Source organism: Apus apus, chromosome 23, assembly GCF_020740795.1.
Source record: "Apus apus isolate bApuApu2 chromosome 23, bApuApu2.pri.cur, whole genome shotgun sequence".
Lineage (NCBI taxonomy): Eukaryota > Metazoa > Chordata > Aves > Apodiformes > Apodidae > Apus > Apus apus.
The window spans coordinates 2,498,055-2,525,539 of NC_067304.1; the positions used below are offsets into that span (position 1 = coordinate 2,498,055).

The 27,485-nt window shown below is 60.2% G+C and overlaps 1 protein-coding gene across 2 annotated transcripts; it reads left to right on the plus strand.

Annotated features, from left to right (window-relative positions):
* Positions 1–300: 300 nt before the first annotated feature.
* TEAD3 (TEA domain transcription factor 3) lies at positions 301–25,792 on the plus strand. 2 transcript variants are annotated; one of them, XM_051639278.1, is made up of 14 exons: positions 301–446; positions 12,269–12,522; positions 15,746–15,810; positions 17,731–17,793; positions 17,928–17,990; positions 20,451–20,462; positions 20,799–20,936; positions 21,185–21,228; positions 21,346–21,407; positions 21,727–21,860; positions 22,434–22,607; positions 22,791–22,931; positions 23,126–23,278; positions 24,291–25,792. In XM_051639278.1, exons 2-14 carry the CDS (start codon positions 12,387–12,389, stop codon positions 24,402–24,404), a joined length of 1,299 nt encoding a protein of 432 aa, XP_051495238.1. In that variant the 5' UTR covers positions 301–446; positions 12,269–12,386; the 3' UTR covers positions 24,405–25,792. The 2 variants fall into 2 exon arrangements, with proteins under 2 accessions (XP_051495238.1, XP_051495240.1); XM_051639280.1 differs by lacking the exon at positions 17,731–17,793.
* Positions 25,793–27,485: the final 1,693 nt, after the last annotated feature.

Consider the following 27,485-nt stretch of genomic DNA (forward strand, 5'->3'; position numbering starts at 1 on the left):
GAGGAGAGAGAGGAAGGCTCCTAGCGGGCTCTCCCAGAGTCCGGGCCGGGCTCCAGGGCTGCCCTTTCCCAAAACCCCTCCCGGCGCGGGGGAAGCCCCGCGTCCTCCGCTCCCGGTGCCCGTCGGGGAGCGCGGCCGCCCCGGGGAGGGTCGGCGGGTGGAGAAAGGGAAAGAAGGAGGGAAGGAAAGAGGGAGGGCCGAGAGGAGGGAGGAGGGAAGAGGATCGGCCCGGCCCCGCCGCCTCCTGATTGACTCCCAACTTTCTGCTCCTCCCTTGCATAAACTTTCCCGTCCCTGCGCCTGGCTCCGTGCGCGGACCCGGGAGCCCGCCGCGCTCCCCGCATTCCTGCCGCCCTCCCCGGCCCGGCCCCGGCTCCGGTCCGGTCCCGGTCCGGTCCCGGTCCCGGCACCCGCGGCCGGCCCAGCCCCTCCGGAGCACGGAGCAGGTAAGAGCTCGCCGGGAAGAGACTCCCAACCCCCCTTCCTCCTCCTCCTCCTTCTCCACCTCCTCCTCCTCCTCCTCCTCCTTCCTCCCGGCCCTCAGCCCTTACCGAGCCCCGGCGGATGGTGGGGGGCGGCGGGGTCGCACCCCCCCGTTACCTCCCCTCCCTCGGGGCTCCCCCATCGACGCTCCCCCCCTCCCCATGGGGTGTATGTGTGGGGCACAGCCGGGGTGTCCCCAAGTTGTCCTTAATCCTTCCCCAGGTCCCCAAGCTCCCGCCCCGTCGGGGCTGAGCTGCCCCCCCCCCCCCCTACACACACACACACACACACACACACAACCCTCCGGCGCATCCCCGGGCTATAGGGTTACAAAGGGCCCTTGTGTAGAGGGTATGGCCCATACGTCGGGAGCGGGGAGTGCTCCAGGCGCTATAGAAAAGCGATAAACCGGCCCAGCCACCTCCCGGCCCCGGCTAAAACACCCCCCGGGAAAACGGCGCAAGGAGGAAAAGGGGGTCCTGGGTGGTGGGGGGGGGGGGTGGGGGGGAGGGGGGGGTGAGAGCCACACGCGTGTCACATTACATGTGTGTCACACGCATGTAGGGGATGACCATCCACTGACTGTATGCGAACCACTTTGTGCCTCGTCATAAGGGAGCATTGCTAACGAGGGGGCAATTAGGTGGATAATTTTCAGCGGTGTGTCATCTTTTATTATTATTGTTATTATTTTATTTTTACACCCTCCTTCTGTTTGGGGTTGTTTTGTTTCCCCCCCCTCCCCTTAACCCCCTTGGAAAGGAAAATAAGGCCAAGCCTTCGCCGTGTCGCCCGCTTCCGCCCCCCAAAACCACGCAGGCCCTGGGAGCACGTTCGGCCTGTACCAGCTGAGGAAACAAAATCCCCATATTTTAGGGAAAAACCAGCTGGAAATGGTACTGGAGGCCTTGCAGCCCCCATCGTTGTTGGGTGGTTGGCATGGGGAGAAGGCGAGGGGCAGAGGTTTGGGGGTTTCTTTGGTGTTTTGGGGGGGGTTTTGGTGTTGTGTGGGGAGCTGGGGTGAGCTGGGCCGGGCGAGCGTCCCACCAGAGAAGCGCTAATCTCCGGTGTCAGGCGCGCCGGGGTATTTTGGGCTCCAACGTCCTCTCTCCCCTCCTATCGCTTTACCCCGCGCGGGTACGTGCACGCCGTGAGTCAGGGCTTTGGCACTGCCCGGCCACCCTGGGGGGCCCTGCTGGCAGGGCTGCCATCCCTCACCCTGGTTTTTGGGGTGCTCAGGTGGAGATTTGGGGGTCTGCCAGGTCGGTGATCCCCTCCCATGCACCCGCCAGCCCTGGGCTGGCCTCAGAGCCCGTCCCCTCGTCCGGCTCTTGGGGTGGGTTGTTGGAGTGGGTTGTTTTCCCCGTGGGATGGAGGGAAGAGGGTCCCCAAAGTGGGTGAGGGGCGAGAGTTTGTCAAGGTCACCCAATGGCAACGCTGGTGGAGAAATGGGTGGGGGGTGGTAGGGCTGAGACCCCACTGGTGAGACAGGTGACAGTCACGGTGGCGCTGCCCAAGCAACGCTCCTGGCACTTCCCCACCAGAGAGGATGGACACGAGTGTCCCGTTGATAGAAGGCACTGGATTTGGTCCTGTTTGGGCTTTCAAGGCTGGCATTCCCATGGGAAGGGGCCGCAGATCTGTGTGGGGCGAGCAGCTGCCCCCTTCCAGCTGGGTGACATGGCAGGGGGAGACATCGCCGTCCCCAAGGGACCTCGGGCACCCAGCTCCCTCCCTGGGCAGGCACACAGCTGGCACCACACTGGCTTTTCCAACAAAAATAACCCTTCGGAAGTGGTAGGATCCGTGGCAGGCTCCTGTATTTTGAGGACCCCTGTCCTGACTGGGGTGACTGTGGTACCAGGGCTCAGCTCAGAGCGGGGAGACGCGCCAGCTGGGGCATTTTGTGGGGCGAAGGGACTCAGAGATGAACCCTCCAGCAGCCATCCCACCTCTAACACCCCCCTCCTGTGAAGCAAAGCCCCCTCCAGCCTCACGTTGGTCAACAGAAGGGACTCGCATCCATTTCCCGTGACATACAGTCGCTATTGATCGCGATACCAGAAAGAGCATCTCCTTTTAAATTGCCATTCAATCCCCATCTTGCCACCACTGAGTGGCCTGGGAGGTGAGTCGCCATGGCCCTGGTGCTGCGTGAGCAGGTCGTGGCTCTGGGGAGGTGGGGGTGGCCGTGGTAATCAGCTGTAATTAATGTATTAAAAAGCGAGTAACCGCGCAACTCCCGTCAAAACACGCAGCGAGCACGAGGCTGGTGGCAGGTGAGCTCAGTGGTGGGAGTGGTGTGGCCGTGCAGTGGTTGGAACGGGAGGAAATGGGCAATTTTGGGCTGTTCACAGGGAAAAAAATGTTTTCGTGCCTTAGTACCTCTTCTCCTGTTTGTGGGAGCAGAGGATGGAGGAGAAGAGCACAGAACGGGGCTGCAAACCAAGGGTGCTGCCAGGGTTTGTGTGGCAAGACCCATCCCAGGGCTTTTGTGGGGTTGGGATCCATCAATGGATGGATGGATGCTGTCCAAAAAATGTCCCATGGCTAGGAGCTTCTCTCTCTCTCTTGATGGCAATAACAAAGGGCTGGTGGGGCCGCCGTGGTCTTTGCACCACCTTGGGAACTGCTGGTGGGTGGGACATAAACAGATACCTTTGATTTTGGGAGCTCCCATCCCTGTGGGATTTTCTGGGGAGCCAGGCCATGCTCTGAGCTTCTCAGCTGCCCATCCAAGGTGTTATTTGGGGTCAGTGACCAGGCCAGGGGCTGGGGACATGCCGGGGCCACGGCGGCCGAGCCCGGGCACCTGAGTGTTGCGGTCGGAGCGGGGACCTGAAGCGCGTGGGCGTTCGCTGTTGCCACCGTCACGTGGCAGCTTATGAAATGTTTTTTTGGAGGGAGGGAGGGGAGGTAATGATGGGGTGAGCCGGCGGGACACGCAGCAGGAGCCGTTTCCCCCCCTCCTCGATAACGCGCGGCCGGATCCCGCGGCGGGTCCGGACACGCCGCTACAACTCCCGGTGCTTCGGTTTTCCCCGCCTGTGAAATGGGAGCGAGGGGCCCCGGTTAAAGCTCCTCGTGGTGCCAGATAGGGGGGTCCTGTGGTGCTGGGCGCCATTTCGGGCTCCCTATGTGGGGTGTTGTGGTGACCAGGTGTGGCTGAGCCCTTCAAGGTGACAGGCCTTGAACCCCATGGTTTCATCCCCAGAGGTGGCAGCTGGTGGCCCTGCAGGGATGGTGTTCACACAGGGCTCTGCATTGGCACAGCTGATGGGATCCTATAGGTGAAGGGTCTGGAGAAACACAAATGCTGGGTTGCACAAAACACATCCCATCCTGGCAGTGCGAGCCCCACCGGAGTGTGTCCCCTCACCTGGTCCCGAACAGATGCAGCTCTCCAGTGTCCCCAGTGTCCCGCGTTACATGCCATGAGAGGGCAGTGGCACCAAAACCCACCACACGTGCCTCTGCCATCCAGCTGGGCACCTGGTGTGTCACCAGATGCGCCAGGTCTCAGCTGGCTAAAGCCAACCTGGAGCTCATCCTCAGCCAGAGGCACCAAAGGCGACTCCAGGGCTGTGCTTCACCCTGTCAGAAATTCAAGGCCAGGAAATGTTTGTTTGCAGGTGACTTGTGGCTGGCGAGCGAGATGAGAGCGACGGAGGGGGCTGGTTTATCCCCTTCCCCCTCTCTGCCGGGGGGATCGGTGCGGACCCGGAGCGTGTGTTGGCAGAGCTCCCCCGGCTGCAGGGGGTGGCCAGGGATGGGACAGTGGAGCTGGAGCTAATTTTAGGAGGTGGGCAGAGCCTCTCCAGGAGCAGCCGGCTGGAGGGATGGGTTGCGCTGTGGTGCCCATGAACACTGGGAGTGTGCGCCAGCGTCCCCGGGACATGGGTTGGGGAGGTGGCCCTGCCTTGGCAGCCTGGCTTTCCACCACAGGGACAAGCCATGCCACCCCTGGCTGCTGGAGGGGGCAACGGGTCTGGAGACGCACGTGGTGATGATGCCCCAGACTCCTGGTTTGCATTACCCAGGTTGAGCCCCGCGCCGCTCCGTGCCTCAGTTTCCCCGTCTCGCCGGCGCTGATCCCCGGCGGGGTGCGGTGGAGGCAGGAGGGCTGGCCGGGCTGGGGGATCCTCGCCTGGGAGCGCCAAGCCTTATTATTTCCCCACGACTGTCTCCTCCTCGCTCCTCGTAAAATTAGATCCAGCTGTTCACAATAGCCACTAACTTCTCTCCGGAAGATGTTCAAAGTTTACAGACGCGGAGCGGCGCGGCGTGCGTGGAGGATGGGCTGACGTTCCCATGCCAGCTCCTCGCCGCCCGCCCTTCCCCCAGAGGCAGCCAGCTCCTGCCTTTCCCCCCCCTCAGCTCCCCCCCCCGGCTTAGGCAATTCGGGTTTGGGAAGGAGCACACCGAGCGCAGGCACGCGAGCCCCCGTCCCGAGCGAGCGTCGGGTTTTTATTAGCAGGAAAATCCGGGTGTTTCTCAGCATGGGAGTAAAGACCCGGTGCAAGACCCCACTCTCCTCCTGCCCAGCTTCTTGCCCACGTGTTTGGCAGATGAGTCAGGCAGGGGGCTCCCTTGGTGCTCCCTTGGTGCTCCCTTGGTGCTCACCAGTCCCTGTGCTCATCTCTGGCGTGGATCTGGACTCCCGCTCTTCTCTGGAGTGGCCACCGTGCCCCGCCACAGCCTTGCCCAGGTGGCATCATAAATTGGAGGGTCAGGGTCCAGCTCTGATGTCAGGGCATGGGGCAGGGGGCTCGGGCACCGTGCCAGGCTCTCTGGCGCTCTTTTCTTTCACCAAGAATCCTGCCTTCGTGTATTTTTAGCAACTTTCCTCCCCGAGGATTCCAGAGCAATTTTTCAATCCGCGGGAGCTGCTTGTGCCCGTTTCCAGCTCTGGGCTCGGGTGGCACTGAGAGGTGCTGGGAGGAGGTGATGCCCTGCCACCAGTACCGAGCTCCTGGCACGTTCCAGGGTTTGCTCACCCGGGTGATTCCGTGCAGGAAAATGGTGCTAAGCCAAAATATCCCTTTCTGAGAGCAGCTTGTCCATGCGGTTTGTGGGGGGTGGCACCGGTGTCCCCGCTGTCCCGAGCTTCCTGAGAGAGTGGTCACCTTGCCCTGTCACGTTTTCGCCCTGCTCTCTGGCAGCCAGGGATGTCTCCAGGACACCTGGTGCCCCCTTCGCCGGGTGCCTGGTGGGGGGGTCAGCTCTCACACCCCCCGTCCTGCCGGGTTCCTCCCGCTGGCCCCGGTGGTGCCGTGGCACGGGCAGCAGGAGCAGCTGCTCCCTGGGCAGGGTTGGGTTTCGCGGGGGTGGAGGCAGCCGGGGGTGGGTGTGAAATGCACTGCAGCCTTCCTCCTCCTGTCCTGGCAGCCGGTGTTCCCCCGAAAGAGGTTTTCCATGGCCCTGCTGCAATGACTCAAAATGGGTCAGCAGCACCCGAAACTCCTCCGTGGAAGGATTTCTCCTTTCAGGAGTGGGTCCAAGGGCTGGCAGGGTCTTTCTGATACCTGGTCCTGGGCTCCCTCAGGGCTTCCTTGACCCTGGGGACCCTTGGCTTCCCCTTGGGATAAGTGGGAGTCCCCAGGGACTGGGGACGTGGTGGTCACACCTCGTGTGCAGGAGCTGGTCCTGGGATGGGTGTATTTTGACGGGGGAGAAAAGCAAACTCAGCAGTCCCCAGGGTGCTGTGCCCTGGCACTGGCTGTGACACAGGCCACCGAGGCTGGAGGTGTCACGGGGTGGCCATGGCAGTGGCCCATCCCCAGCAGGTGACTCCAACCCTGTTGTTTCCATCCAACTCGTTTCATAACGCAGAGAGCAATTAATGCTGCAAAAAAGCTTTCTATTTATGCGCTGCTGGGTGAAACGCCCCGTCCTGCCTGGGCAGGGCGGCCGTAATTGGGCCAGGGAGGGAGGGAAGCTGGGTTCCCGTGTCCCTCTGTCCCCTGCCCTCAGGTCTTGGGACCTGGAGGCTTAAGCAAAACCGGCTCAGGTTCTCCAGCAGCCGAAACCCAGCTCTGCCACCCTGCTGGGGCTGGAGGGAGAGAAGGGAGGAGATGGAGGGGTTGGTTTGCTCTGCTGTTAGGAGGGAGCATCTTGGGCTGTGCCCTGGGTTCTGCTCGGTCCCTTTCCTCCTTCTTCCTGCCCAAATTTTATCTGGAAATCAAATCACTCAAGTTCTCCTCTCATTTGCCTATGGTCCTTTGGGATGGGGTGCTGAGCTCCTCTGGGCTTTGCACCACATGGAGGGATAGGATGAGAGGGAATAGTTTTAAGCTGAAAGAAAGGTTGCCCAGAGAAGCTGTGGCTGCCCCATCCCTGGCAGTGTTGAAGGGCAGGTTGGATGGGGCTTGGAGCAGCCTGGGCTGGTGGGAGGTGTCCCTGCCCATGCAGGAGGTTGGATCTAGATGATCTTTAAGGTCCTTTCCAACCCAAACCAGTCTGGGATTCTATGATTCTATGACCAGCTGTATCCCTGCCTGGGGGCTCAGGTCTTTGCTGAGAGCTGGGGGGACCCTTTGGCTGTGGGGGTCCAGCTGGAGCAGGGGGGCAGATGCTCAGGGTGGCCCTGGCAGTGCTGCAGACCCTGGTGGGATGCTGCCACGTGGCCTCCCGTGGTTTCCCTGCTCCGATTGCTTCCTGAGCTGCCCGCCAAGCCGGAAGGGACAGGAAGCGATAGAGGGGAGGAAATTAGTCGGGCTGTCTCTTGGGGAGCCGGGCAGGCACACGGGGGGCTCTGCCACTGCCCAGGTCCCTAGCCCGTGCCAGGGGTGCCTTCAGGGTGGAGATGCAAACCTGGGTGGGAGGGAAAAGGGCGGCAGGGAACAGGGCGGCCGCCCATCCCTTCCCTTCCCAAGCCGGGGAATCCCTCACCACAGCCCAGAGAGCTGTTTGGAAGAGGAGCACGATGTAAACAAACCTCCTTCCACCACCCTCCCTGCCAAGCCCGGTCTTGCTGGGCTGCTGCTGCCTGCCCCGATGGGAGCTGGCTGTCCCCAGGACGGCCACGTGCCAGCCAGGATGGTGTCCCTTGTGGGATCAGGGCAGGACATGGGGCAGGGTGGTCCCAAAGGGTCCCTGGGTGAGCTGCCAGGGCTGTGGGGCTCCTGTGAGAGCCACTTGGCCATTGCAAGGGCAGCCTGTCATGCCAGGCTGAGCTGAGAGCATCAGGGCTCGGTGCAGGGTGCTGGGGACATTGGTAGATGGGGCAGCATCTTCCCTCGTGTGTTGTGGCCTTGCTGGGGTCCCCTGTGATCTTTGAAGAGCCATTTCATTTGAAGGGCTCTCTAGACCTGTGCCCATGTCCATGGTGTGGGCAGCCTTCCCCCTGGCCCCATTCCCAGCCATGTGATGGGGTGGGCAGAGGTGGCAGTGGGGACACTGCACCCTGCCAGTGCTCCCCTGCCTGAAACAAGCAGCCTGTTAATGACCCCTACCTGAAATACTGAGCATGTTAACCAAGGCCTCTGCCTGCATATAAACTGCTGCCTGTCTTGGACCCCCAACTGAGCTCTCACTGAGCCCCCATGTGCCAGGAGGGGCTCAGGGGGGGAGTGGGGGTACCCTTGAGCACCAGCTTTGGGGTTTGCTCATTTGGGTGCCTGCCTGGTGGAGCTGCCCCTCTCGGCATCCCCAGGGACCTCCTCCTGCAGTGGGGCAGGATGGGGGCTTCTTCCCCCACGCTGGGGTGCAGGTGCCACTGGTGGTGGTGATGGGGAGAGGGGGTGAGGGTGGCCTCACACGTGCCCCCGCTGGGGCTGTGCCAGCACAGGGCTGAGCACCGCGCTGCGCCGCGCCTGCCCGGGCTTGTCAGTGAACTTTTCTCCTTTCGCCGGGGGGTCCGGGTGCAGGGGGAGAGGGAGGGATGCAGGGAGGGAGGGAGAAGGGTTGGATCACCCGTGGCCCCCTGAATGGGAAGGCAGGATGGAGCTGAGATGGAGCCAGACCTCCCCTTCGCAGGGTCTGCTCATTTCCCTCCTCAGTGTCCCACACTCTGCCGGGGATTGTCCCACTGTGGGTCAGGGAAGTCCTGGATAAGGAAGAGACCTTGGGGTCTCTCTGCCCCACACCTTGTCCCCTTGGATGGTATTGGCTTGGGGACGTGCTCCAGGCCCCCTTGTGCAGCAGGTGCTGGTGATTGGATGTGCACCTCGTGTGTTTTTGGGGGGATGCTGTGGCAATAGCCACCCCTCTCCCATTTTGCAAAGGGTGAGAGAGCAGCAGCCTGGGGGCTGTCCCCAGGGACAGGTGACACCACCACTGACCATGGGACCAGCCAGGTTGGTGGCCAGGGCCAGTAAGGAGCACAGTGAGAGACATAGGTCCCCATGCTGTGAAACTGGACAAGGCAGGGCTGACTGGTGTAGAGTGGTGCCTGGGGGGGACATACTGCTTTGGGCAGACCCTCATTCTTGGCTGTGCATCCCAGTGCAGCTGGGACATGGGGGTTTGGCCCAGTACGGGTTGGGGACGAGGTGCCACCCTGTGCCTGGGGGCTTCGTGGGGGTGACAGGTATCTCTGCCCACATAGTGGCCCTGTAGCCCTGGGCTCCAAGCAGTGATGTCCCTGTGCTCCCAGGCCTCTCCTCTGCACACCCTCAGTCTGATCACTATCGCTGCTGGTTGTACTGGTCCCAGCAGCACCCTGCTCCTGACCTCAGCACCCGCTCCTGGCCCCAGCTGGGTGCCCACTGCAGCGTCCCGAGCACAGCTGCTGCCTCCAAAATATTTCCTTCTCCCCCTTCCCTAGAAAACACCCATCTCCCAAGCACCCCTCCCTCCGTGCAGCCCTCCACTTTGCTTTTGTGGGGTTTCAAGAGGCTTCTTGTTGCTTTTCCAGGCTTTCCAGCCCCAAGCAGCTCTTTGCTGCCTGCACCAGCCCCAGGGCTGCCCCCTGCTCCTGGCACACGGTGCTGAGCCCGTGGGAACACCGTGCCTGGCACAGCCTTGGCCTTGCAGGGAGATAATAGCTGTCCCAGCAGCATCCTCCCCTGCCCACTGCAGGCTCCCATCCCGCACCCACTGGGGACTTCCCATGGGTGCAGCCCCCCCTCCAGCACCCTCTGAAGCCTTGGGGTGGTGCGTGGCACCCTGCTAAGGCAGAGGGATGCAGGGCTCCCTCCTGGCATGGGTGCCAGTGAGTATCATCCCCATGGAGGACGAGCATCCCAACGGCGTGGGAGCATCCCCATGGAGGATGAGTTTCCCAATGGGGGGAGCATCCCCACCGTGGTCTGGGCTCCCCAAGACCTACAGAGATGCCTGCTCCACGGGGAAGGGGCTTCTCCCCCCAGCCCGGGGAGCAGCTGGGAGGCAGCAGCCAGTGCCATGTTTTCTGGCAGGTCCAGTCCCCTCCCTGCCCGGAGCAGGTCTGGCGGGCGGTGGGTCCGCAGGCTGTCCAGCCCTGCCGGTTCCCTAATTGCTCGTGTTGTTGGTGTTTTGTAAGGCCTGGGTGGAGCACGGAGCTCGGCCCTGCCTTGCGTCAGCCTTGCACCCTCCCTCCAGGAAATCCAGTGTCTCGGGCTGGCCAAAAGCAGGTTCGGTGGAGGAGGAGGAGGAGGAGCTGCTTCCTCACCTTGGCCGGAGCCCCGGCATCACCCTCCCTCCTCTCCCGGCTTCCCCAGAAAGGCTGGGCTGGGGTTTCCCTGCAGGGGGGGCAGTGGTGTGGGAGGGGGCTTGGGTTGTAGAGCCCAGCACCGTGACAGTGACCCGGGACACTGGTCACGCTGCTTGTTCCAGGATCCTACCAGCCCTATAGCTTTGCTGTCAACCCTGTGGCTTCAGCCTTGGCTCCAAAGCTTCGCCTGTGGCCCCAAAAGCACCCATCAGTCAGGGCAGGGAGGAGCAGGGGATCCAGTGGGTCCCTACAAAGTCACCCCCGCCCCAGCACCAGCTCCTTGGGCTTTTCCTTCTCAGGGTGAGCTGATGGCAGCCCCGGGGGTCCTGGGATGGTGCAGGGGGTCCCAGGCCACTGCAGGGTCTTGAGGATGGGGTCCCTTGAGCTGCTGCAGTGCAGCTGGGGGCTGTAGGGTTCCAGGGGTTTGGGGACTGGGGGGAGTCAGGCTGCTGTGGTGCAGGAACTCTCTGGTTCCTCCATATCAGGGAGGTCCTGGGGCTGCCATGGTGCAGCCGGGGCTCAGCACCCAGCTGGGGCAGCCACAGACCCGGTTGTTGGTGCCATGTTAGGTCAGAGCTCTGCTAGGCTTGCTGGGCTGGGGGCAGCAGAGGGTCCCCACAGAGCCACCCCTCTGGGGGGGCTGCCCCATGGAGCACCCCAGCAGCAGGCTCTGATGCCATGGGACTTGGGGTGCCGTGGGACTCAAGATGGCATGGGATTTGGGATACCACAGAACTTGGGATGCTATGAGACTCGGGGTGCCACGGGACTCGGGGTGTGGTGGGACTTGAGGTGCTGTGAGAACTGGGGTGCCGTGGGACTCGGGGTGCCATGGGGCTCGGGGTGCCATGGGATTTGTGATGCCACCGAACTTGGGATGCTGTGAGACTCGGGGTGTTGTGGGACTCGGGGTGCTGCGAGAATTGGGGTGCCATGGGACTTGGGGTGTTGTGGGACTTGAGGTGCGGTGAGAATTGGGGTCCGGTGAGACTCGGGGTGCCGTGGGACTTGGGGTGCCGCGGGGCCTGTCCAGCACCCTCTGCCGCCATCCCTCCCTTGGCCGGCTGGCTCGATCCTAGAATCCAGTTCTCCTTATTTGGCCACAGCGCTCGGCGAAGAGGGGGAGCGACGGGGAGGGGGGGTAGGACGGCGGGCAGGGGCGGGCGGTGGGGACCGGAGGGGCTGACATCACATCACGGCGAGGGAGAGAAGAGATGGGGACGGGGAGCGGGGCTGGGGGAGGCGGGCGGGGTGGGGAAGGGGAGGAGGGAGGGAGGGGGGGGAGTTTCTTTTTTTATAAAAGGAAAATAAAACAAAACAAAACGCTACAAAAAAAAAAAAAACAACAAAACCCAAGCAGGCCTCAGCAGTGTGCTGTGAGCCAGCAGCGAGCTGCTCTGCTGCAGTTCCTTTAAAAGGAGATGTCTGCTCCGGAGACCTTTGTACACTCCCAGCCCGTCCGGGAAACGCGGCGCAGGAGACACCTCAACGCTCCCACCGCCGGCAGCTGCCGCCAAACATGTTATTGCAAAACACTGAGCCCGGGAGCCGGGTGAAGGGAGGAGGAGGAGGAGGAGGGTTGAAGGCTCCTCGGTATCATCCACTGGCCGGGGAGCACCCGAGGGCCCCCACCGAGCATCCTCGGGGCCTCTCGCAGTGCCAGGGGTAGGGCTGCTGGAGGGATCTGGCTGCCTGGTTCCCGTTTGTGGGGTCTGGTTTGGAGCCACCCGGCGTGTCCCTTCAAATCCCAGCTCTGCCTTTGCCAGACGTGGGAATTTTTGGGTTGGGGTTGGTTTCAGTGCAGGGATCACGGGCTGCTGCCACCCCGTCTCGAGGTGTCACCTGTGGGCACTATGAGCTCCTGGTAGGGATAAATGCAGCACATCCAGGTTCTTTCCTTCCCCAGCTTTACTTGGGTGGACCCTGGGTGCTCACCTGTGGTTTGGATTTGGGGATACTCCTGGAAACCTTGGCTTTGTCCCCAAAGAAAGCCTTCCTGTGTGTGATGCCTCACGCCAGGATGCTGCTCCCGGCCCTGGATGTGAGCGGGGACAGCGCCAGCACTCGGGACAGACCCGGGATCATTCTGTCACCCCCATACCACCCAGCCAGGTCGTCTGGGTGTAACGAGTGTCCCTGGTGTCCTGGCAGGTTGTCGTGTGTCCGTGGGGGCTCGGGGTCGGAGCCCAGAGCAGCCAGCACCATAGCGTCCAACAGCTGGAACGCCAGCGGCAGCCCCGGGGAGGGGCGGGAAGATGGCCAGGACGGCATGGACAAGAGCCTGGACAATGATGCCGAGGGCGTGTGGAGTCCGGACATCGAGCAGAGCTTCCAGGAGGCTCTGGCAATCTACCCCCCCTGCGGCCGGCGGAAAATCATCCTCTCGGATGAGGGCAAGATGTACGGTGAGTGATGGGGGAAGGATGGAGGCAGCTTCTTTTCTAAGGGCAGGGAGGGATGGGGTGAGGGGGAATGGGCTTTAAGCTGGAAGAGGGAGATGGAGGTTGGAGATGAGGAGGAAATTCTTTGGTGTGAGGGTGGTGAGACCCTGGCCCAGGTTGCCCAGGGAAGCTGTGGCTGCCCCATCCCTGGCAGTGTTGAAGGGCAGGTTGGATGGGGCTTGGAGCAGCCTGGGCTGGTGGGAAGTGTCCCTGCCCATGCAGGGGGTTGGAACTGGATGAGCTTTAAAGTCCCTTCCAACACAAACTATTCCGGGATTCTCTGATCCCGGACCGGGGAGGTGGCAGTGACCCATGTCCCCTCCCTCTGTGCTGGCTGTCCCTCCCGCTCCCTCCCTCTCTTGGCCCTGCTGGACCAACTGGTTTGGTGAACCCGTCAGGCAGGGAGCGGGTGCGGGCAGGGAGCGGGAGCACAGGGGCAGCTCCAGCCCTCCCGCTCCCCTTCACCTCCACGTCGCTCCCCAGACCTTCCCCAGCAGGACCCAGTGGCAGGAGCACCTGCTGGGGACAGCCACCCACCCCGAGCCACCAGCCCCAGCTTGGCTTTTGGTGACTTTGTTGGTAGCAGCAGAGCTGGTTGGACCCACTGGTGCAATGAGTTTGGGAGGGGTCTCAGCCTGTCTCCCCAGATGACTCTGTCTTGGTGGCTCTGCAACAGGGAGGATGAGGATGGACGATGCAGACAGGGCGTGATGCTGGCACAGGGCACATGGTGCCACCAAAGAGTGGTGGAAGGTGCCATGGTATGCCCCCCATCCCTGATGGGGTAGAGGCTGGACCCTCCTCCCCTCCATCTCCCATGATGTCACCCCCAGGGCTAGTGACTTCCAAGCCGGGGTTGCCACATTACTGTGAGGGACCAGGGCCAGCAGCCTTCATCCCCAGCCTCCAAAACACACCTGCCCAGGATGCTGCTGTCACTGTCACCATCACTGTCACAGGCAATGCCTCACCCGCAGAGAGGGCCGAAGAGGCTTTGCAGCCAGCACGTTGCCACTGTCCCCATCCCCACTCTGGCTCCCCGTGCCACCCCACTTGCCAGAGTCCCCATCCCGGGGTGTCAGGGCTGGCAGCTGGGGCAGGGTGGGGGGGAGCACAGGGCTTTCCAAGCGGGTGCATTTTTCGGATTTCTCCCGGAATAGCTGAAGTGCCGCCGGGAGCCGGGCCCTGCGCAGCCTGCCGAGCCCCGACCGGTTTTTCCAGCCTTTCAGAGACATCTGGCAGCTGCTTAAAGAGGCAGCAGGCCCCGCCAGCCGCCTTTCATCTCCCCCCACCCTCCCCAGTATCTCCCACCCAGGACCCCTGGCCAGCAGTGCTGGGCCTGCTGGGACCCCCAGGACCACTGGCAGCACGAGGTGATGCCAGCATCCAACACAGAGGCGTACAGGTGCTCTCCACACCCCCACCACCTATTTTTTTTGGGGGGTGGGGGTGACCCATGGGATGCCCACGGCCACACCAACCCGTGCCCCACTGGTGCCAGCGCTGCGGGGGTGACCAAGGGGCCAGACCAAGGGACGTGTGTCCCCGCAGCAGGTGGGAGCAGGGACAGGCACGTTGTGTATGTGTGTGTGTCCCCCCCAGCTCTTGCTCGCTGCCCGCCGGGTTATTTTTAACCCAGCCCGTCCAACTGGTTCACGTGGTGGTGTCAGGGGAGAGGAATTTGGGGAATGCGGTAATTTGGAGGAGGACGTGCCCTCTCGGAGGGATTGGCACGGTCCTGGGTGAATCACAGGGGACAGGGACACAGGGATGGCCGTGAGGGTGCAGCCTGGGGTGGTGGCCGGGATGTGGGGCAAGGTGGGATGGGTGCAGGAGGTGCTGAGCTGGCTCTGCCCCACCAGGGTGCACAGAGGCACCCACAGTTGTTCCCCATATTTGTTCCCCATATTCGTTTCCCAAGTTTGTTTCCCCGTATTTGTTTCCCAAGGGCTGACTATGGGGAGGGAGAGGATGGGATTCGGGAGCAGGGTGTGGGAAGGGGGATGCTGCAGTGCTGCACCCCCCACAAGCCAGGGCTTGGCTCCCTGGTCCCCTCTGCCCACACTCCTTGGCAGCACCCTGTTGTGAGCATCACCTCACCTGGCCTTAAGGAACACCCATGGCAACCTGGCCCTCGTTAGGTGCTAACGAGGCCGGCAGTGGCAGGAGGGATGGGAACCTTGCTGTTTTGGTAGTGCACCCCATTTCCAGGGGTGCAGGGACCCACGGCAGCCCGGCCATCAACCCACCCACTCATGCCCAACACGGGCACCCCAAGACACAACCATCCCCGTGCACCACCTGGCCCTGTCTGTCCCCATGTGTGTGTGTGTGTGTGTGTCCCCGGGAGCACCCAGTTGCTCCAAGGCTGGAAAGGGGGGGAATATATATATATATTTTTAAGAGGGTTAGTTGTTGGGTTTTTTTAAAGCCGAAACCCTCTCCAAGGGCATTTCGACAAGTTCCAACCACGACCATCTGGTCCATTAAAATAAATCTGGCGTGCCTGGCCGCCCCCGTGCATGGGGGGGGGGGACACACAGCAGCGGGGGGGCCCGGGGCTGGGGCTGGGAGAAGAAAGCTCCCAGCTGCTCTGACGTTTGAAGGGAGATTGGCCACAGCTGGCCCCGAAAATGTGGCGCAAAAGCAACTTCTGCTTTGAATTAAACCCAGGACGTTAGGAAATACTGGTGGAAAGGCCAGCACGGCTTGTAGGGGGGAGCAGGGGGGCTGGGGAGGGGGGCAAAGACCCCCCCGTGGGAAAGGTTATGGAGGGTGGGTGGGTTCCCTCGTGGGTGCTCTGGCTGGGATGGCTTTGTTTTTTGGGGGGTGCCTGTTGTTGCCCATGTTTGGGGACACCGCTGTTAAGTGGGGGTCCTGGGTGGCTGCCACCCCTGACGGGGTGGGGGTCACAAGGTGGGTCCCGGTGGCGGAGGGGGGGCCGGTCACCCCCGTGTCCCCTCGGGCCCCCCCCGATGTCCCCTCGGGCCGCACAAGCCGTCCTGACAGCGCCACCTCCCGGTAGTGCCCGCCTCATTAAGGACCCGCCTCATTAAGGACCGGCCTCATTAAGGACCGGCCTCGTCAGGCTGGGCTGGGCTGGGGGCTGGAGGTGCCTCCCGGAGGCGCTGCCCCCCCCCCCGATCCCCCCCTTTTCCCGGGGCTGACCCCCTGGCTCTGCCCGCAGGTCGGAACGAACTGATCGCCCGGTACATCAAGCTGCGGACGGGGAAGACGCGGACGAGGAAGCAGGTGAGGCTGTTGCTCTGGTTTTCCTCTTGGGAGGGCTCTGGGGGGGGTGGGAGGGGGGTGCCAGGTAAGCCCGGGAGGGACTGGGGGGCTGGCATCCTCTGCGTCCCCTCCTGGAGTCACCAGCATCAGTGAGGGCCCCTCTCCTGGGTGAGGAGCTTCGTCGGCAGCACAAACGTTCTCAGGGATGGCTGATCTGGGGACGCCTGAAATTCGGGGTGCAGAAGCAGGCAGCAGCCAGCCCCCACCCCCCCCACCTGCCTGGGGTCACCCCACGGGTGGCAGGAGCCCTTGAAATCTCCACCCAAGCAGCGTGTGCATCTCCCTGCATCTCTCTTTGCTGCTCTACCTGGATACTGAGCGTTCCCGCCTCGGCCCCACGCCGAGCTTCACACCACTCGTGCTGTGGTGAAGGTCCCCCAAAGCTGAGAGAAAGCTGTCCCTCTTGCCAGGGACAGTGCTGGTCCTGGAGGGGCTGGTGGTCCTGCAGAACCCTCGCCCTGACCTCGGCACCCTGCAACCTTGGCTGCTGGGGCAGGCAGGGATGCAGGCAGTGGCCCCCCTGTGTCTGCACAGTGTGTGGGCAGTGTCACATCCACCCCAGCTCTGAGCAGAGACCAAACCTGTCCAAAGACCAAACTGCTGCAGCTCTTGATGTCACACGTCCCTTTGTCACACATCCTGTGGCCCTTCCCTCCACAGTGCCACCTGTCCTTGCAGAGCTGGTGGCCCAGGACACTGGAGGGTGGGTGCTTGCCCCACTACAGGGTGACTGATGATTTTGGGGCACGGAGGCACTTACGTTGGCACTACCCTCTTGGTCCCCAGGCACTGGTGAGGGTGACATCCCTCCAGGACTGATGCTGAAGGGAGAGGGACCAGGGTTTGGCCACTGTCCTTGTGTTTAGACCAGTGCTCAATGGGGCTTTAAAGCCTTAACTGGACCCCTCCTTCATGGGAGGAAGGATGTGTCCCTGGGTGAAAGGGATGCTCCAGGGAGGACTCAGGAAAGGCACAGGGGAAGTGCATGTGGCATTGTCCCCTTTGTGCAGTCGTGTCCTGGGCAGTCTGGGGTCCCTTCTTGGACAGCCTGGCACTGGTGGGAGAAGGAACTTGCCAAAATCAGCCTCTGTGGGTGCAGGGACCCCCACACTGCCTGCTGGGACCTCCCACCCCAGCCACACAACACCTTTCCTGCCCGTGCATCAGCACCTTTTCTTTGGATCCTGCTCCTACAGGGGTCTGGATTCACACACAAAAAATCTTTTCTCACTTTTCCCACCTGCAAAATCAGAAGGAGCCCTCGGGGGGGAGGTGAGCTGGTCCCTGCTGGATCTCCCTGGGAGCCAGCAGTCCCACTGCAGCCCCCTCTGGACTAACCAGGGACCCCCAAAATCCTCTAAGCTGTATCCTCAGTGCTGTGTGCAGGCAGCAGCTCGTTGTGCTGGCAGGGGCTGGGGGATCTGTCTGTCTGTCTGGGAAGCCCCAGGAGAGGGTAAACACAGACAGAGGCTCCACAGAATCCTTCTGATTGGGAAGGACCTTTAAGATCATCCAGTCCAACCCTCAACCCAACTCTACCAAGTCCACCACTAAACCGTGTCCCTCAGCACCACATCTCCACGGCTTTGAAACACCTCCAGGGATGGGGGTTCAACCACCTCCCTCCTTCACCCCAATGGAGGGGGAGGCACTAAACCAACACCAACCAGCCCAGCATCAGGGGCTGCCCCCCCACCCCAATTTTCCTCTCTCCAGCTCACAGCGGGCGCAGGATCCTCAGCATCTCCAGGAGCATCACCCCAAACGCTCCCTTCCCCGGGGGAGGGGAACAACATCCCACCCTGCTAGGTGGGGAGGTGGAAAAAACCCTATCTTCACTCTCTCTGTATTTTCCTTTCCGAACGGCGTGGCGGGCACCAGGTGTCCAGCCACATCCAGGTTCTAGCTCGGAAGAAGGTGCGGGAGTACCAGGTTGGCATCAAGGTACGTTTTTGGGGCCCTCGCCCAGGTGTCCGCGGCGGTGTCTCTGTGAGCATGGGCAGCCCCTCTTCTTCCTCCTCCTTTCCTCTGGTTGACGGCTCTGCTGTTCCCCCTCTCCTTCTGCTCTCTCTCTGCAGGTCTCTAGCCACTTGCAGGTTCTTGCCCGGCGGAAATCTCGTGAGATTCAGTCCAAGCTGAAGGTACGCGTGTCCCCTCCCTGGTGTCCCCCCCAACACCCCTGCCTGCTGACCACTAACGCCCTCAGCTCTGCAGTGTGCTGCTTGCTTTCCTTTATTACCTCTCTTTGTTTGGTTTTTTTTTTTGGTGTTGGTTTATTTTTTTTCCTTCCCCCTCCCTCGGCTCCTGGGACCAGACAGTTTTTAATGGCATCACTGGGCGATGCCCCGAGAGGATGCCCAGAGGGGTTCCAGCTAGGTGGGGACACCAGAGCCTGTCCCTTTCCCCCACAGGAGGGTGGATTTGGGTGCCAGATCCCCTCCTTTCACCCAGGCGAGGATTCCTCTGGGGGGAAATAGGGGTTTAAACCCTCCTCCTGTGATGCACAAGGGCTGCCCCTTTTTTTGGGGATCATCAGGGCTTCACCCAGCAAGGGAAGGACCCCCCTGAGCAGCCAGTGAGGCAAAGTGAGGTTCATGCAAGGGGTGCAAAGGGGTCCCCATCAAAGCCCAGGTGATTGCAAGCCTGCCTCCCAGCTGAGACCTGGCCCCACTTGTGATGGGGGCTGCAGGGATGTGGGCAGAAGCAGGAGGGTCCCGGGGGTCCCTGCAGGCTGCCAGCCTGGCAGCTTCTGATGCACCAGGGTCCTGGTATGGCCCAGGTGGCACCTCAGAGATATGGGTGGTAGCAAGTCCAGATGGGGCCGAGCTGCTGGGAGGGGACACACTGGTCCCAGGGAGGGGACATGGTAGCACCAGGGTAGTCTGTGGTTCCAGGGGCCAAGGGAGCCGGGCGAGGAAAAACTGGATCATCCTCTCTTCTCTGGTTGGCTTCTCTTTCCTTCCTTCTTCCAAACTGGAGCCCGACTAACCCTTCCATAACTGCTCCCCCCGAGCTCTGTGGTGGTGGGGGAGGGAGGATGATGATGGGGGGGGGCACGGACAGGAGTGGGGGCATCTCCAAAGGACTGAGCCCTGCTCGGGTTTGAGCCCTGCTCAGGTTGGACCCACACGGTGCAAGGTGGGGAACAGAGTGGTCCCCACTGGGGACAGACAGGTCCCAGCTGGGCTGCACAGCCCGGGATGCTCCTGGGTCAGCCCTTGCACTGTCACGCTGGGAAGCATCTCCACGGGCAGATCCATGGGGGGCTGGCTCCCTGCCAAAGGTGTGGGAACCCGGAAGACCCCTCTGCTGTGACCTCCAAGGTCCCAAAAGCATTGCCAGCTCCTTGTGTCACCCATCCTGGGTGCTATGTCCAAGCCTCCAGCACTGAGACTGGCAGCAGGGGACACTGTCAAGGCTGGCCACAGGTGCCATCAGAGCTGGTGCTGCATTTTGGCCCCCAAAGCTTTGAGGAGCTCTGGCTTATGCTGCCCAGGAGCCCACCAAGCTGTGCCCTCCAGAGCCCTTCAGCAGAGACCCCGGTGCCCCATGAGCAGGGTGCCAGGAAGGTGCTGGGAGAAACCAGGAGAGGGCACCCAAACTATTTTGGGAAGCTCCTGAAGGCTTGGACATCTTAAACCCAGCTCCCAACCCAGAGAGGTGCAGCCAGGGATGGTGGGTGCAGCAACAGCAGAAGCCTTTGCACACACACAAAAATATAATGAAATTAAATTAAGAAAAGGCTTCTTTGTGGGTTGGGCAGGAGAGATGAGGCAGGAATGATCCCAAGGGTCTGGGAATGGAGACCAGTGTCCATGGCTGTGCTCCCCATCTCCAGCTAAGCTGCCAGCAGGAATATGGCAGGGAACAGAGATCCCCCTGCACCATCCTGGCCTGGAAAATTCCTTTCCAGGAGCAATATATGTATTTTTAAGCTTTGATCACATGCAAGTCAGGGCTCCCTGTGCATCCCTGGGCTCCCCTTCCTGCCCTGGGTGAAAATAAAGGGAGTGATTGATCCCTGAGGAAGGGAAAATGGAAGGACCAGCACGTGTCCTGACCTGGGGCAGGACCTGGAGCACCCCCAGCTCCTGCTGTGACCTCCAGAGCAAAAGGGAGAAGGAAAAATAATTGGTTTCCTGTAGAAGGCACATGGAAAGGGGTGTGCCAGGGTCTTCCTGGTGGTGCCCATAGGGGAGTTGGTGCAGATGTCCCAGGGAGCTGGGATCAGGGCAGGAGCTGGTGGCTCGTGCTCACCGTGCCCTGGCTACAAGTGTTGGGGGTGCTGAGGAGGTTGTAAAGGCTCTGAAGGATGTTAAAGGCTGCAGAAGACATGAAAAAGCCAACAAAGGCTCCATGCAGCCACCCCCTGAAATAGTGGGAGGCTTTGGCATTCTCTTCCCAGCGGGATTAAGCCCAGGCATTGGTGCCCACCATGCGGATCCTCCAGTGACCAGCTGGGTCAAGGGGTTTGCTCCCCAAATCTGGCTGTGGTGACAAGCTGGGGTGGGGGCAGCACAGCTCTGGGGGGTGCACACAGTGTCCACGGGCTCCCACAACACTCTAACCTTTTTCTTTTTCCCTTTTTTTTTTGCGGACAGGCCATGAACTTGGTAAGTTGAGCTTGTGTTTGTGATGCTTTAATTCCCCGTTGCCTTTCACACCTTCCTACAGAGGGGTTAAACCCTTTGTGTCCCGGGGGGGGAGGAGTGGGGACACCTTCCAGCTCCTGCCTAGGGGACATTTGTGAGGATAAAGCCTTAATTAAAACGGGTGCTTTTGGTGGAGGTGGGAGGCACCCACACCCTGGCCCTTTGGCCGGGATCCAGGACCAGCTCCAAGCTTTGCAAAACCTGCCGAGCAGACTCAGATTGGAGAGGCGGGGGGGGTCTCAGTCTAACCCCCGTGTAACCCCCCCCTCTCCCTCCTGTATCCCCCTCTCTCTCCAGGACCAGGTCTCAAAGGATAAGGCTCTGCAGAGCATGGCATCCATGTCCTCCGCACAGATCGTGTCGGCCAGCGTCCTGCAGAACAAGCTCAGCCCCCCCCCTCCTCTTCCTCAGGCCGTCTTCTCTGCTGCCCCCAGGGTGAGGACAGCCCCCCACCCCCCCTGTCCAGCTGGGGACACCATGCACACACCAGGGACACACCACACTGGGGTGTGGGGGGGTGGTGACACACGCAGGATCCCCCTGCCCGAGCTGCACGTGGGGTGGATGTTCTTGAGGGCTTTGGGGGCTCCCTGAAGTTTGCAGCAGGTGGGGAGGGGGATTTATTGTTTTAGGGGTGGGGGTGGTCAGAAGCCGCTAACTCTTCCCTGTGCTCTTCCCTTTAGTTTTGGAGTGGGCCTATCCCAGGACAGCCTGGACCCTCTCAGGAGTAAGTATGAGACCCCCTGAGCAGTGCAGGGCAGGACCCTCCCCCCCCGCCCCAACCTTGGTGAGGGGCTGGGATCACCTGAGCCTCGTTAATCTAACGATGCTCTTTGCTTTCCAGCATTAAACCGTTTGCACAACCAGCTTACCCCATCCAGCCATCCATGCCTCCGTCACTAGCCAGTAAGTGCTGCGGGGGCTCCCTCCTCCCCCCTGAGGTCCTGTTTGTCCCCTGTCCCGTCCCACCCACCTGCAGACCCCTCCCCAACCCCCAAACCTGGGTTTAAACCCACCCAAGAGCCCCACAGAGAGTGGGATCCCTCTGTGTGTGTTCCCCCCCCCCATCCCTTTCCACCCTTGAGAGGGACCCCACGCTTTGGCCACCCCATGGGAAAACCTCAGTGCTGGGAGGCACGGAATAGGGAAGGGATGTGGTGAGGACAGCGGGGCGGGGGCTCACCTGGGCTCATGGATGTCCCCACCCTGCCTGCCCCCTCCCCAGGTTACGAGCCCCTGGCTCCGCTCCCGCCAGCCGCCTCGGCCGTGCCGGTCTGGCAGGACCGCACCATCGCCTCCGCCAAGCTGCGGCTCCTCGAGTATTCCGCCTTCATGGAAGTGCCGCGGGACGCCGAAACGGTAACGGTCCCCTCCCTGTCCCCGCTGCCTGGCTGGGATGGGGCCCGTCGTGATGCTTGGTGGTACCTTGCCTTCCTGGAGAGAGTCCAGAGGAGGCCGTGGAGATGATGGGAGGGCTGGAGCAGCTCTGGAGCCAGGCTGGGAGAGTTGGGGTGTTCAGCCTGGAGAAGAGAAGGCTCCAGGGAGACCTTAGAGCACCTTCCAGTGCCTGAAGGGGCTCCAGGAAAGCTGGGGAGGGGCTTGGGACAAGGGCATATACCAAGGGATGAGGGGGATGGATGAAAAGTGGAAGAGGGAGATTGAGGTTGGACATGAGGAGGAAATTCTTGGCTGTGAGGGTGGTGAGACCCTGGCCCAGGTTGCCCAGGGAAGCTGTGGCTGCCCCATCCCTGGCAGTGTTGAAGGGCAGGTTGGATGGGGCTTGGAGCAGCCTGGGCTGGTGGGAGGTGCCCCTGCCCATGCAGGGGGTTGGAACTGGGTAATATTTAAGGTCACTTCCAGCCCGTAAACCATTCCATGATTCTATGACTCACCTGACCTCTCGTGTTAATGTCCCCTCCCCGGTCCTTACAGTACAGCAAACACCTCTTTGTGCACATCGGCCAGACGAACCCCTCGTACAGTGACCCCCTGCTGGAGGCCGTGGACATCCGCCAGATCTACGACAAGTTCCCCGAGAAGAAAGGTGGCCTCAAGGAGCTCTATGAGCGTGGGCCCCAGAACTCCTTCTTCCTCGTCAAATTTTGGGTACGATGCTGGGAAGGGGGAGGATGGGGAGGGTTGTCCTCGAGCCATGGGCTTGTTGCAGGTTACATACCCCACCAGGAGAGCAGGAGCATCCTGAGCAGCTCCATAAGCTGGTGTCCCCTGTCTCCATTGAGAGCTGGGTATGATGGCACCTAATGGGACCATCTCCCTGCTCTCATCCAGGCGGATCTGAACAGCACGATCCAGGACGGGCCGGGCACTTTCTACGGTGTCAGCAGCCAGTACAGCAGTGCAGAGAACATGACCATCACGGTCTCCACCAAGGTGTGCTCCTTTGGGAAGCAGGTCGTGGAGAAAGTGGAGGTGAGTCCCACACCCCGCTACATCGGGAAGGGGTGGGAATTGGGATGGGGAAAGCCCCAGAGCTGGACGTATGATGTGGATGGAGAAGAGAGAACATCTCAACCATGTCCCAGCTGGCCACCACACCCCCGTGGCCGTGTCCCTGGGGTGTTTTGTCCCCCGTGGGGTGGCTGCTCACTCGCTGTGCCTCGCAGACAGAGTACGCGCGGCTGGAGAACGGCCGGTTCGTCTACCGCATCCACCGCTCCCCCATGTGCGAGTACATGATCAACTTCATCCACAAACTCAAGCACCTCCCGGAGAAGTACATGATGAACAGTGTCCTGGAGAATTTCACCATCCTGCAGGTAGCTCCCTTTCTTTCCCAGGGAACGTCCCACATGGCCTGTGGTGCCTTGACCCCCTCCTGTGCCTGAACCCACCCAACGCCCCCAACATTGGGAAGCAGAATAGGTGGGGGTGTTTTTTTTTGGGGGGGGTTGGTGCAAATAAGGTGGCTGTGCCTGAGGTCCACGCAATAATTGGTAGCAATTCTTTGGTGGTGTAATTAAAATGTCCTTAGGTTTGGTGGTGGCTCTGTCTGGGCCCAGGCCACCTCCCAAAAATTGGGTGGGAAGTTTTTGATGGTGCAATTGGTCGTGTCTGAGCAAACCCCCTGAAATTGGGGATTCAGTTTTTGGTGGTGTAAATACAAAGTGTCTGTGCCTGAGCCTGTGCAAACCCCCTGAATTCATTACAGGGAACCAATGCTGATGGTGCAAATGAAGTGGCCGTGCCTGAGCCTGCTCAACCCTACCTAAAAAAAAAAGGGTAGGAAGTTTTTGGTGGGGCAAATGCAGTGCCTGAGCCTGTGCAAGCCCCCCAAAAATGGGTGGCAGATTTTTGGGGATGTAATTAAATCGTCTGTGCCTGAGCCCGTGCAACCCCAAAGAAATGGGTGGCAGATTTTTGGTGGCACAAATAAAGTGGCTGTGCCTGAGCCTGTGCAACCCCTCCCAGGTGACAGGTAGCAAATGTTTCATGGTGCAATTAGAGAGGTTGTGCCCGAGCCCTTGTAAGTCACCCCCCAAAACTGGGTAGGAGATTTTTGGTGGTGCAGTTCAAGTGCTGGTGCTGGAGCCCACAAAAACTCCCTGACTTACAGGGAGCAAATCAAGTGGGTGTGCAAATCTCCCAAATAATGGGTAGCAAATTGTTGGTAGTTCAACTGAAGGACGACTCTACCTGATCCCCAGGAACTGGGTAGCACGTTCTTCATGCTGCAACTCAAGTGGCTGTGCCTGAACCTGTACAACCTCAACAACATCAGCATCTCCCTGTGAGCCCAGTTCCCTCCTGACTCTGTCTTCTCTGCCACAGGTTGTTACCAACAGGGATACCCAGGAAACCTTGCTCTGCATCGCCTTCGTTTTCGAGGTCTCCACCAGCGAGCACGGCGCCCAGCACCACGTCTACAAGTTGGTCAAGGACTAGGGGCCCTTGGGGACAGGCAGGGGCCCCGGGGGGCACACGGGGGGAGGGAGGGGGCCGTGCAGAAAAGCCACCTGTGGCCTGGTGAGAGAGAAGTCATTTGAAGAGAGGAGGAGGAGGAGGAGGAAGAAAAACAATAGCCAAAAAAGACTGACTTGCGATCGCAGATGTTTTCTACTTAGGAAGAGTTTCTTTTTTTTTTTTTTTTTTCCTAAATAAATAAAAAAGAAAAAAAAAAAAGAAAAAGAATGAGAAAGGAAGAGTAGGGAGAAAGGAAACCCATCCTGCAGCGGGACGTGCTAGGGGAGATCCCTCCTTCCCCATCGCTCGGGAGCGACGTTGCGGGGGCTGGTCCGAATCCCATCGGCGTGGGAGCAGCTGCGGGGCTGCCCGGCGGGTCCCGCACGGCAGGTGGCAGCAGCAGGGACGTGGGGACAGGCTGCCAAGGTGGCAGCAGGGTGACAAACCTGGGGGGATGCTGCCAGCTCCCCCCAGGACCAGCCCCCGGGCTGCTCCTCCGTGCCCAGCCGGGGCTGAAGGTGGGAGGGCATCGACGATGCAAACCATCTTTTTTATGGCTTTTCTTTTTTCCTTTTTTTGGTGTTTTTTTTTTTGGTGTTGTTTTTTTTTTAAATTAAAGTGCTTTTTAATTCTTTTTAAAAAGACACCGTGCTTGTCATCAGGGTTCTGTCCCTCTGGGGTGACTCGTTCCCCTCCCACCCTCTGGTCCCGGTGCCCGGAGGAGGATGCAGCTGAGTTTGGGTTGGAGCCTCGCAGAACAGGGGGAGCTGGCTGGGGTAGGGAAGGTTTGGGGGTGTCCCCATCACTCTGGGGTCACTCCAGAGCAGAAGCCAGTTTTTCCATCGCAGTTGGATCCCCTAACTCCGTGGCTGCTCCAGGGGTTGCACTTGGGGGTGGCCCAGCCTAAATCTACCCCCCCCCCATGGTTGCTTGGGTGAGGAGAGAGCGGTGAGGGTGGATTTGCCTGATTTACTTTGCATATGGATGTTTTCCATCTTCTTTTTCACCTTTTTGGCCTTTTTTTCTGTGTTGACTGTTCTGGTTTTTGCTGCTTCCCCGCAGCCACTCGGGCCAGGTTGCCTGTATCCCATGGGAAGCAGCCAGGAAGGTGGCTGGTCCAGGGAGAAGCACATTGTGCAATGCAGGGCCAGGCTGCCAGCAGGGAAGGGCTTGGGACAGAGAGGACAGAGGACAGGAGGGACACCAGGACAGGGGACTGGGTCTGCTTGGAGGTATTTTTGTGGCTGCAGCCCAAAATAAGCCAGGGTAGCGTGTGTGGTCTTGAGGCAGAGCATCCCCAAGGTGCAAGAGGGGACAGAGGTTGGGTTTGGCAGTGGTGGCACAGAGCAGGGTGATGGAGGGGGTGGCAGGGGGATGGGAAGCCCATGGTGGGCAGGTTTGGACTGGTTTTCTGTGCTGGTGGGGGAGTGAAGGCAGCAGGAGGAGCAGAGGGCAGGAGTGGTTTGAGGGGTGCTGGAGCCTGGGATGGGGGGAGCAGGGAGGGTCAGGTTGGGTGCTGAGGAGCAGGGACAGCCCTAGAGCTCAGGGAAGGGTCTTGGCTGCCATCATAATGCCACGTGTCCCACCAAGCATGGGGACTTTGACCTCTTGGTGATGGGAAAAGCCACCCATTCCCTTGGGACAGGGCAGAGCCACCCTGGTCCTGCACCTGGGGAGGGGATGGATGGGTGGATGGGATGGTTGGATGTGGCCATGGGGATGGTGGAGGTGGCTGCAGGGATGGATGGAGGTGGCTGTGAGGGTGGATGGAGGTGGCCCTGGCAAGCAGGAGGTCGCTGGAGCAGGGGGAAAAAGAGAGAGGGAAGAATCCAGGGAAAGGCCCCAGCATCCCACCCCAGGGCCAAGTTCTCATATGTAGCACGTTCGTTCTGTTCTTCCGTGGTTCTTTTTTTTTTTTGCTTCCTTTCGTTTCTCTCCCTGATCCCAAACTCTGGGAAATGAAAACCCAAAACTTCCCCACCACAAACTGCAGCTGTTCCCTGCTCCTGGCCCCGCCGGGGGAACGAAACTCTTCATTAACTGGACTGGTTGGTGCCTCCATTCCCTCCTTCCATCCCTCTGTCCCACCTGCACCGAGCCCCGGGGCGCCCACCCGCACCCCACGCACACCCGGTGCCCCCCAGCTGGGGCCACAATCCCAGAGACACTTTCTCAACCCTACCCCCCCCAAAAAGAAAAACCACCCCAGCCCCTCCTTTCTCCTCCAGTGTATTTATGAATTTCACATGAAGTACTGTTTTATTTTTTTAAAGACTTTGTAAAGCTTACCAGGGTTACAATCACCATTTTTAGAGCTGTGTCAGTCCACAATGTTAAAAAAAAAAAAAAAAATCCCATTTTTTTATGTATTATATTTTTTTGTGTATTTTTTTTTTTTAATCCAGCTGTGATGGGTTGTATCATATATTTGTTGTGTTTACTGTATCTTGTCCAACTTCAAAGAGAGGAGACTGTGGAGCTCCACGAAACTACGGTCTGAAAAAGAAAGAAACAAACAAAAAAAACCAACAAAAAAAAGAAAACCATTAAAATTATTTGTTCATGGGTTGGCTCAAGTGGTTCTGAAGTTTATATGGAATTTATATTTTAGAATTCTGGAGGTTTGCTGGGACAGCCAGGGCTTTAACCCCTGGGCTGGGTTCTCTCAGGACCTAGTTGGATGCCACAGCCAAGCAGTGGTTTTGCTGTGGTTTCTGTCACTGGGGGTGGGTTTGCTTGGGAAAGGTGCCTGTTGGGTTCACTGTCCCCATGGCAAACCCTTCCCCACAGCATCACTGGGTGCAGGGACACATATTTTAGGGGGTCACATCCTTCACCATCAGGTAAAGGGATTGCTGAGTCTGTCCTACCAGTAAGAAACACTTGCCTTGGCTTGTCAATACACCCCACCCCATCCCAGAGCCAGGGGACAGGGTGACATTTTTAACATCAGCCACTTTTCTACTTTCTTCAAGCCAAATCATGGGATTTAGGTGCCTGTTCCCATTGCCCCAGGTCAGGGCCTGGCAGCCAGCCCCTCCTGAACCCTGCTGCTATCCTGGC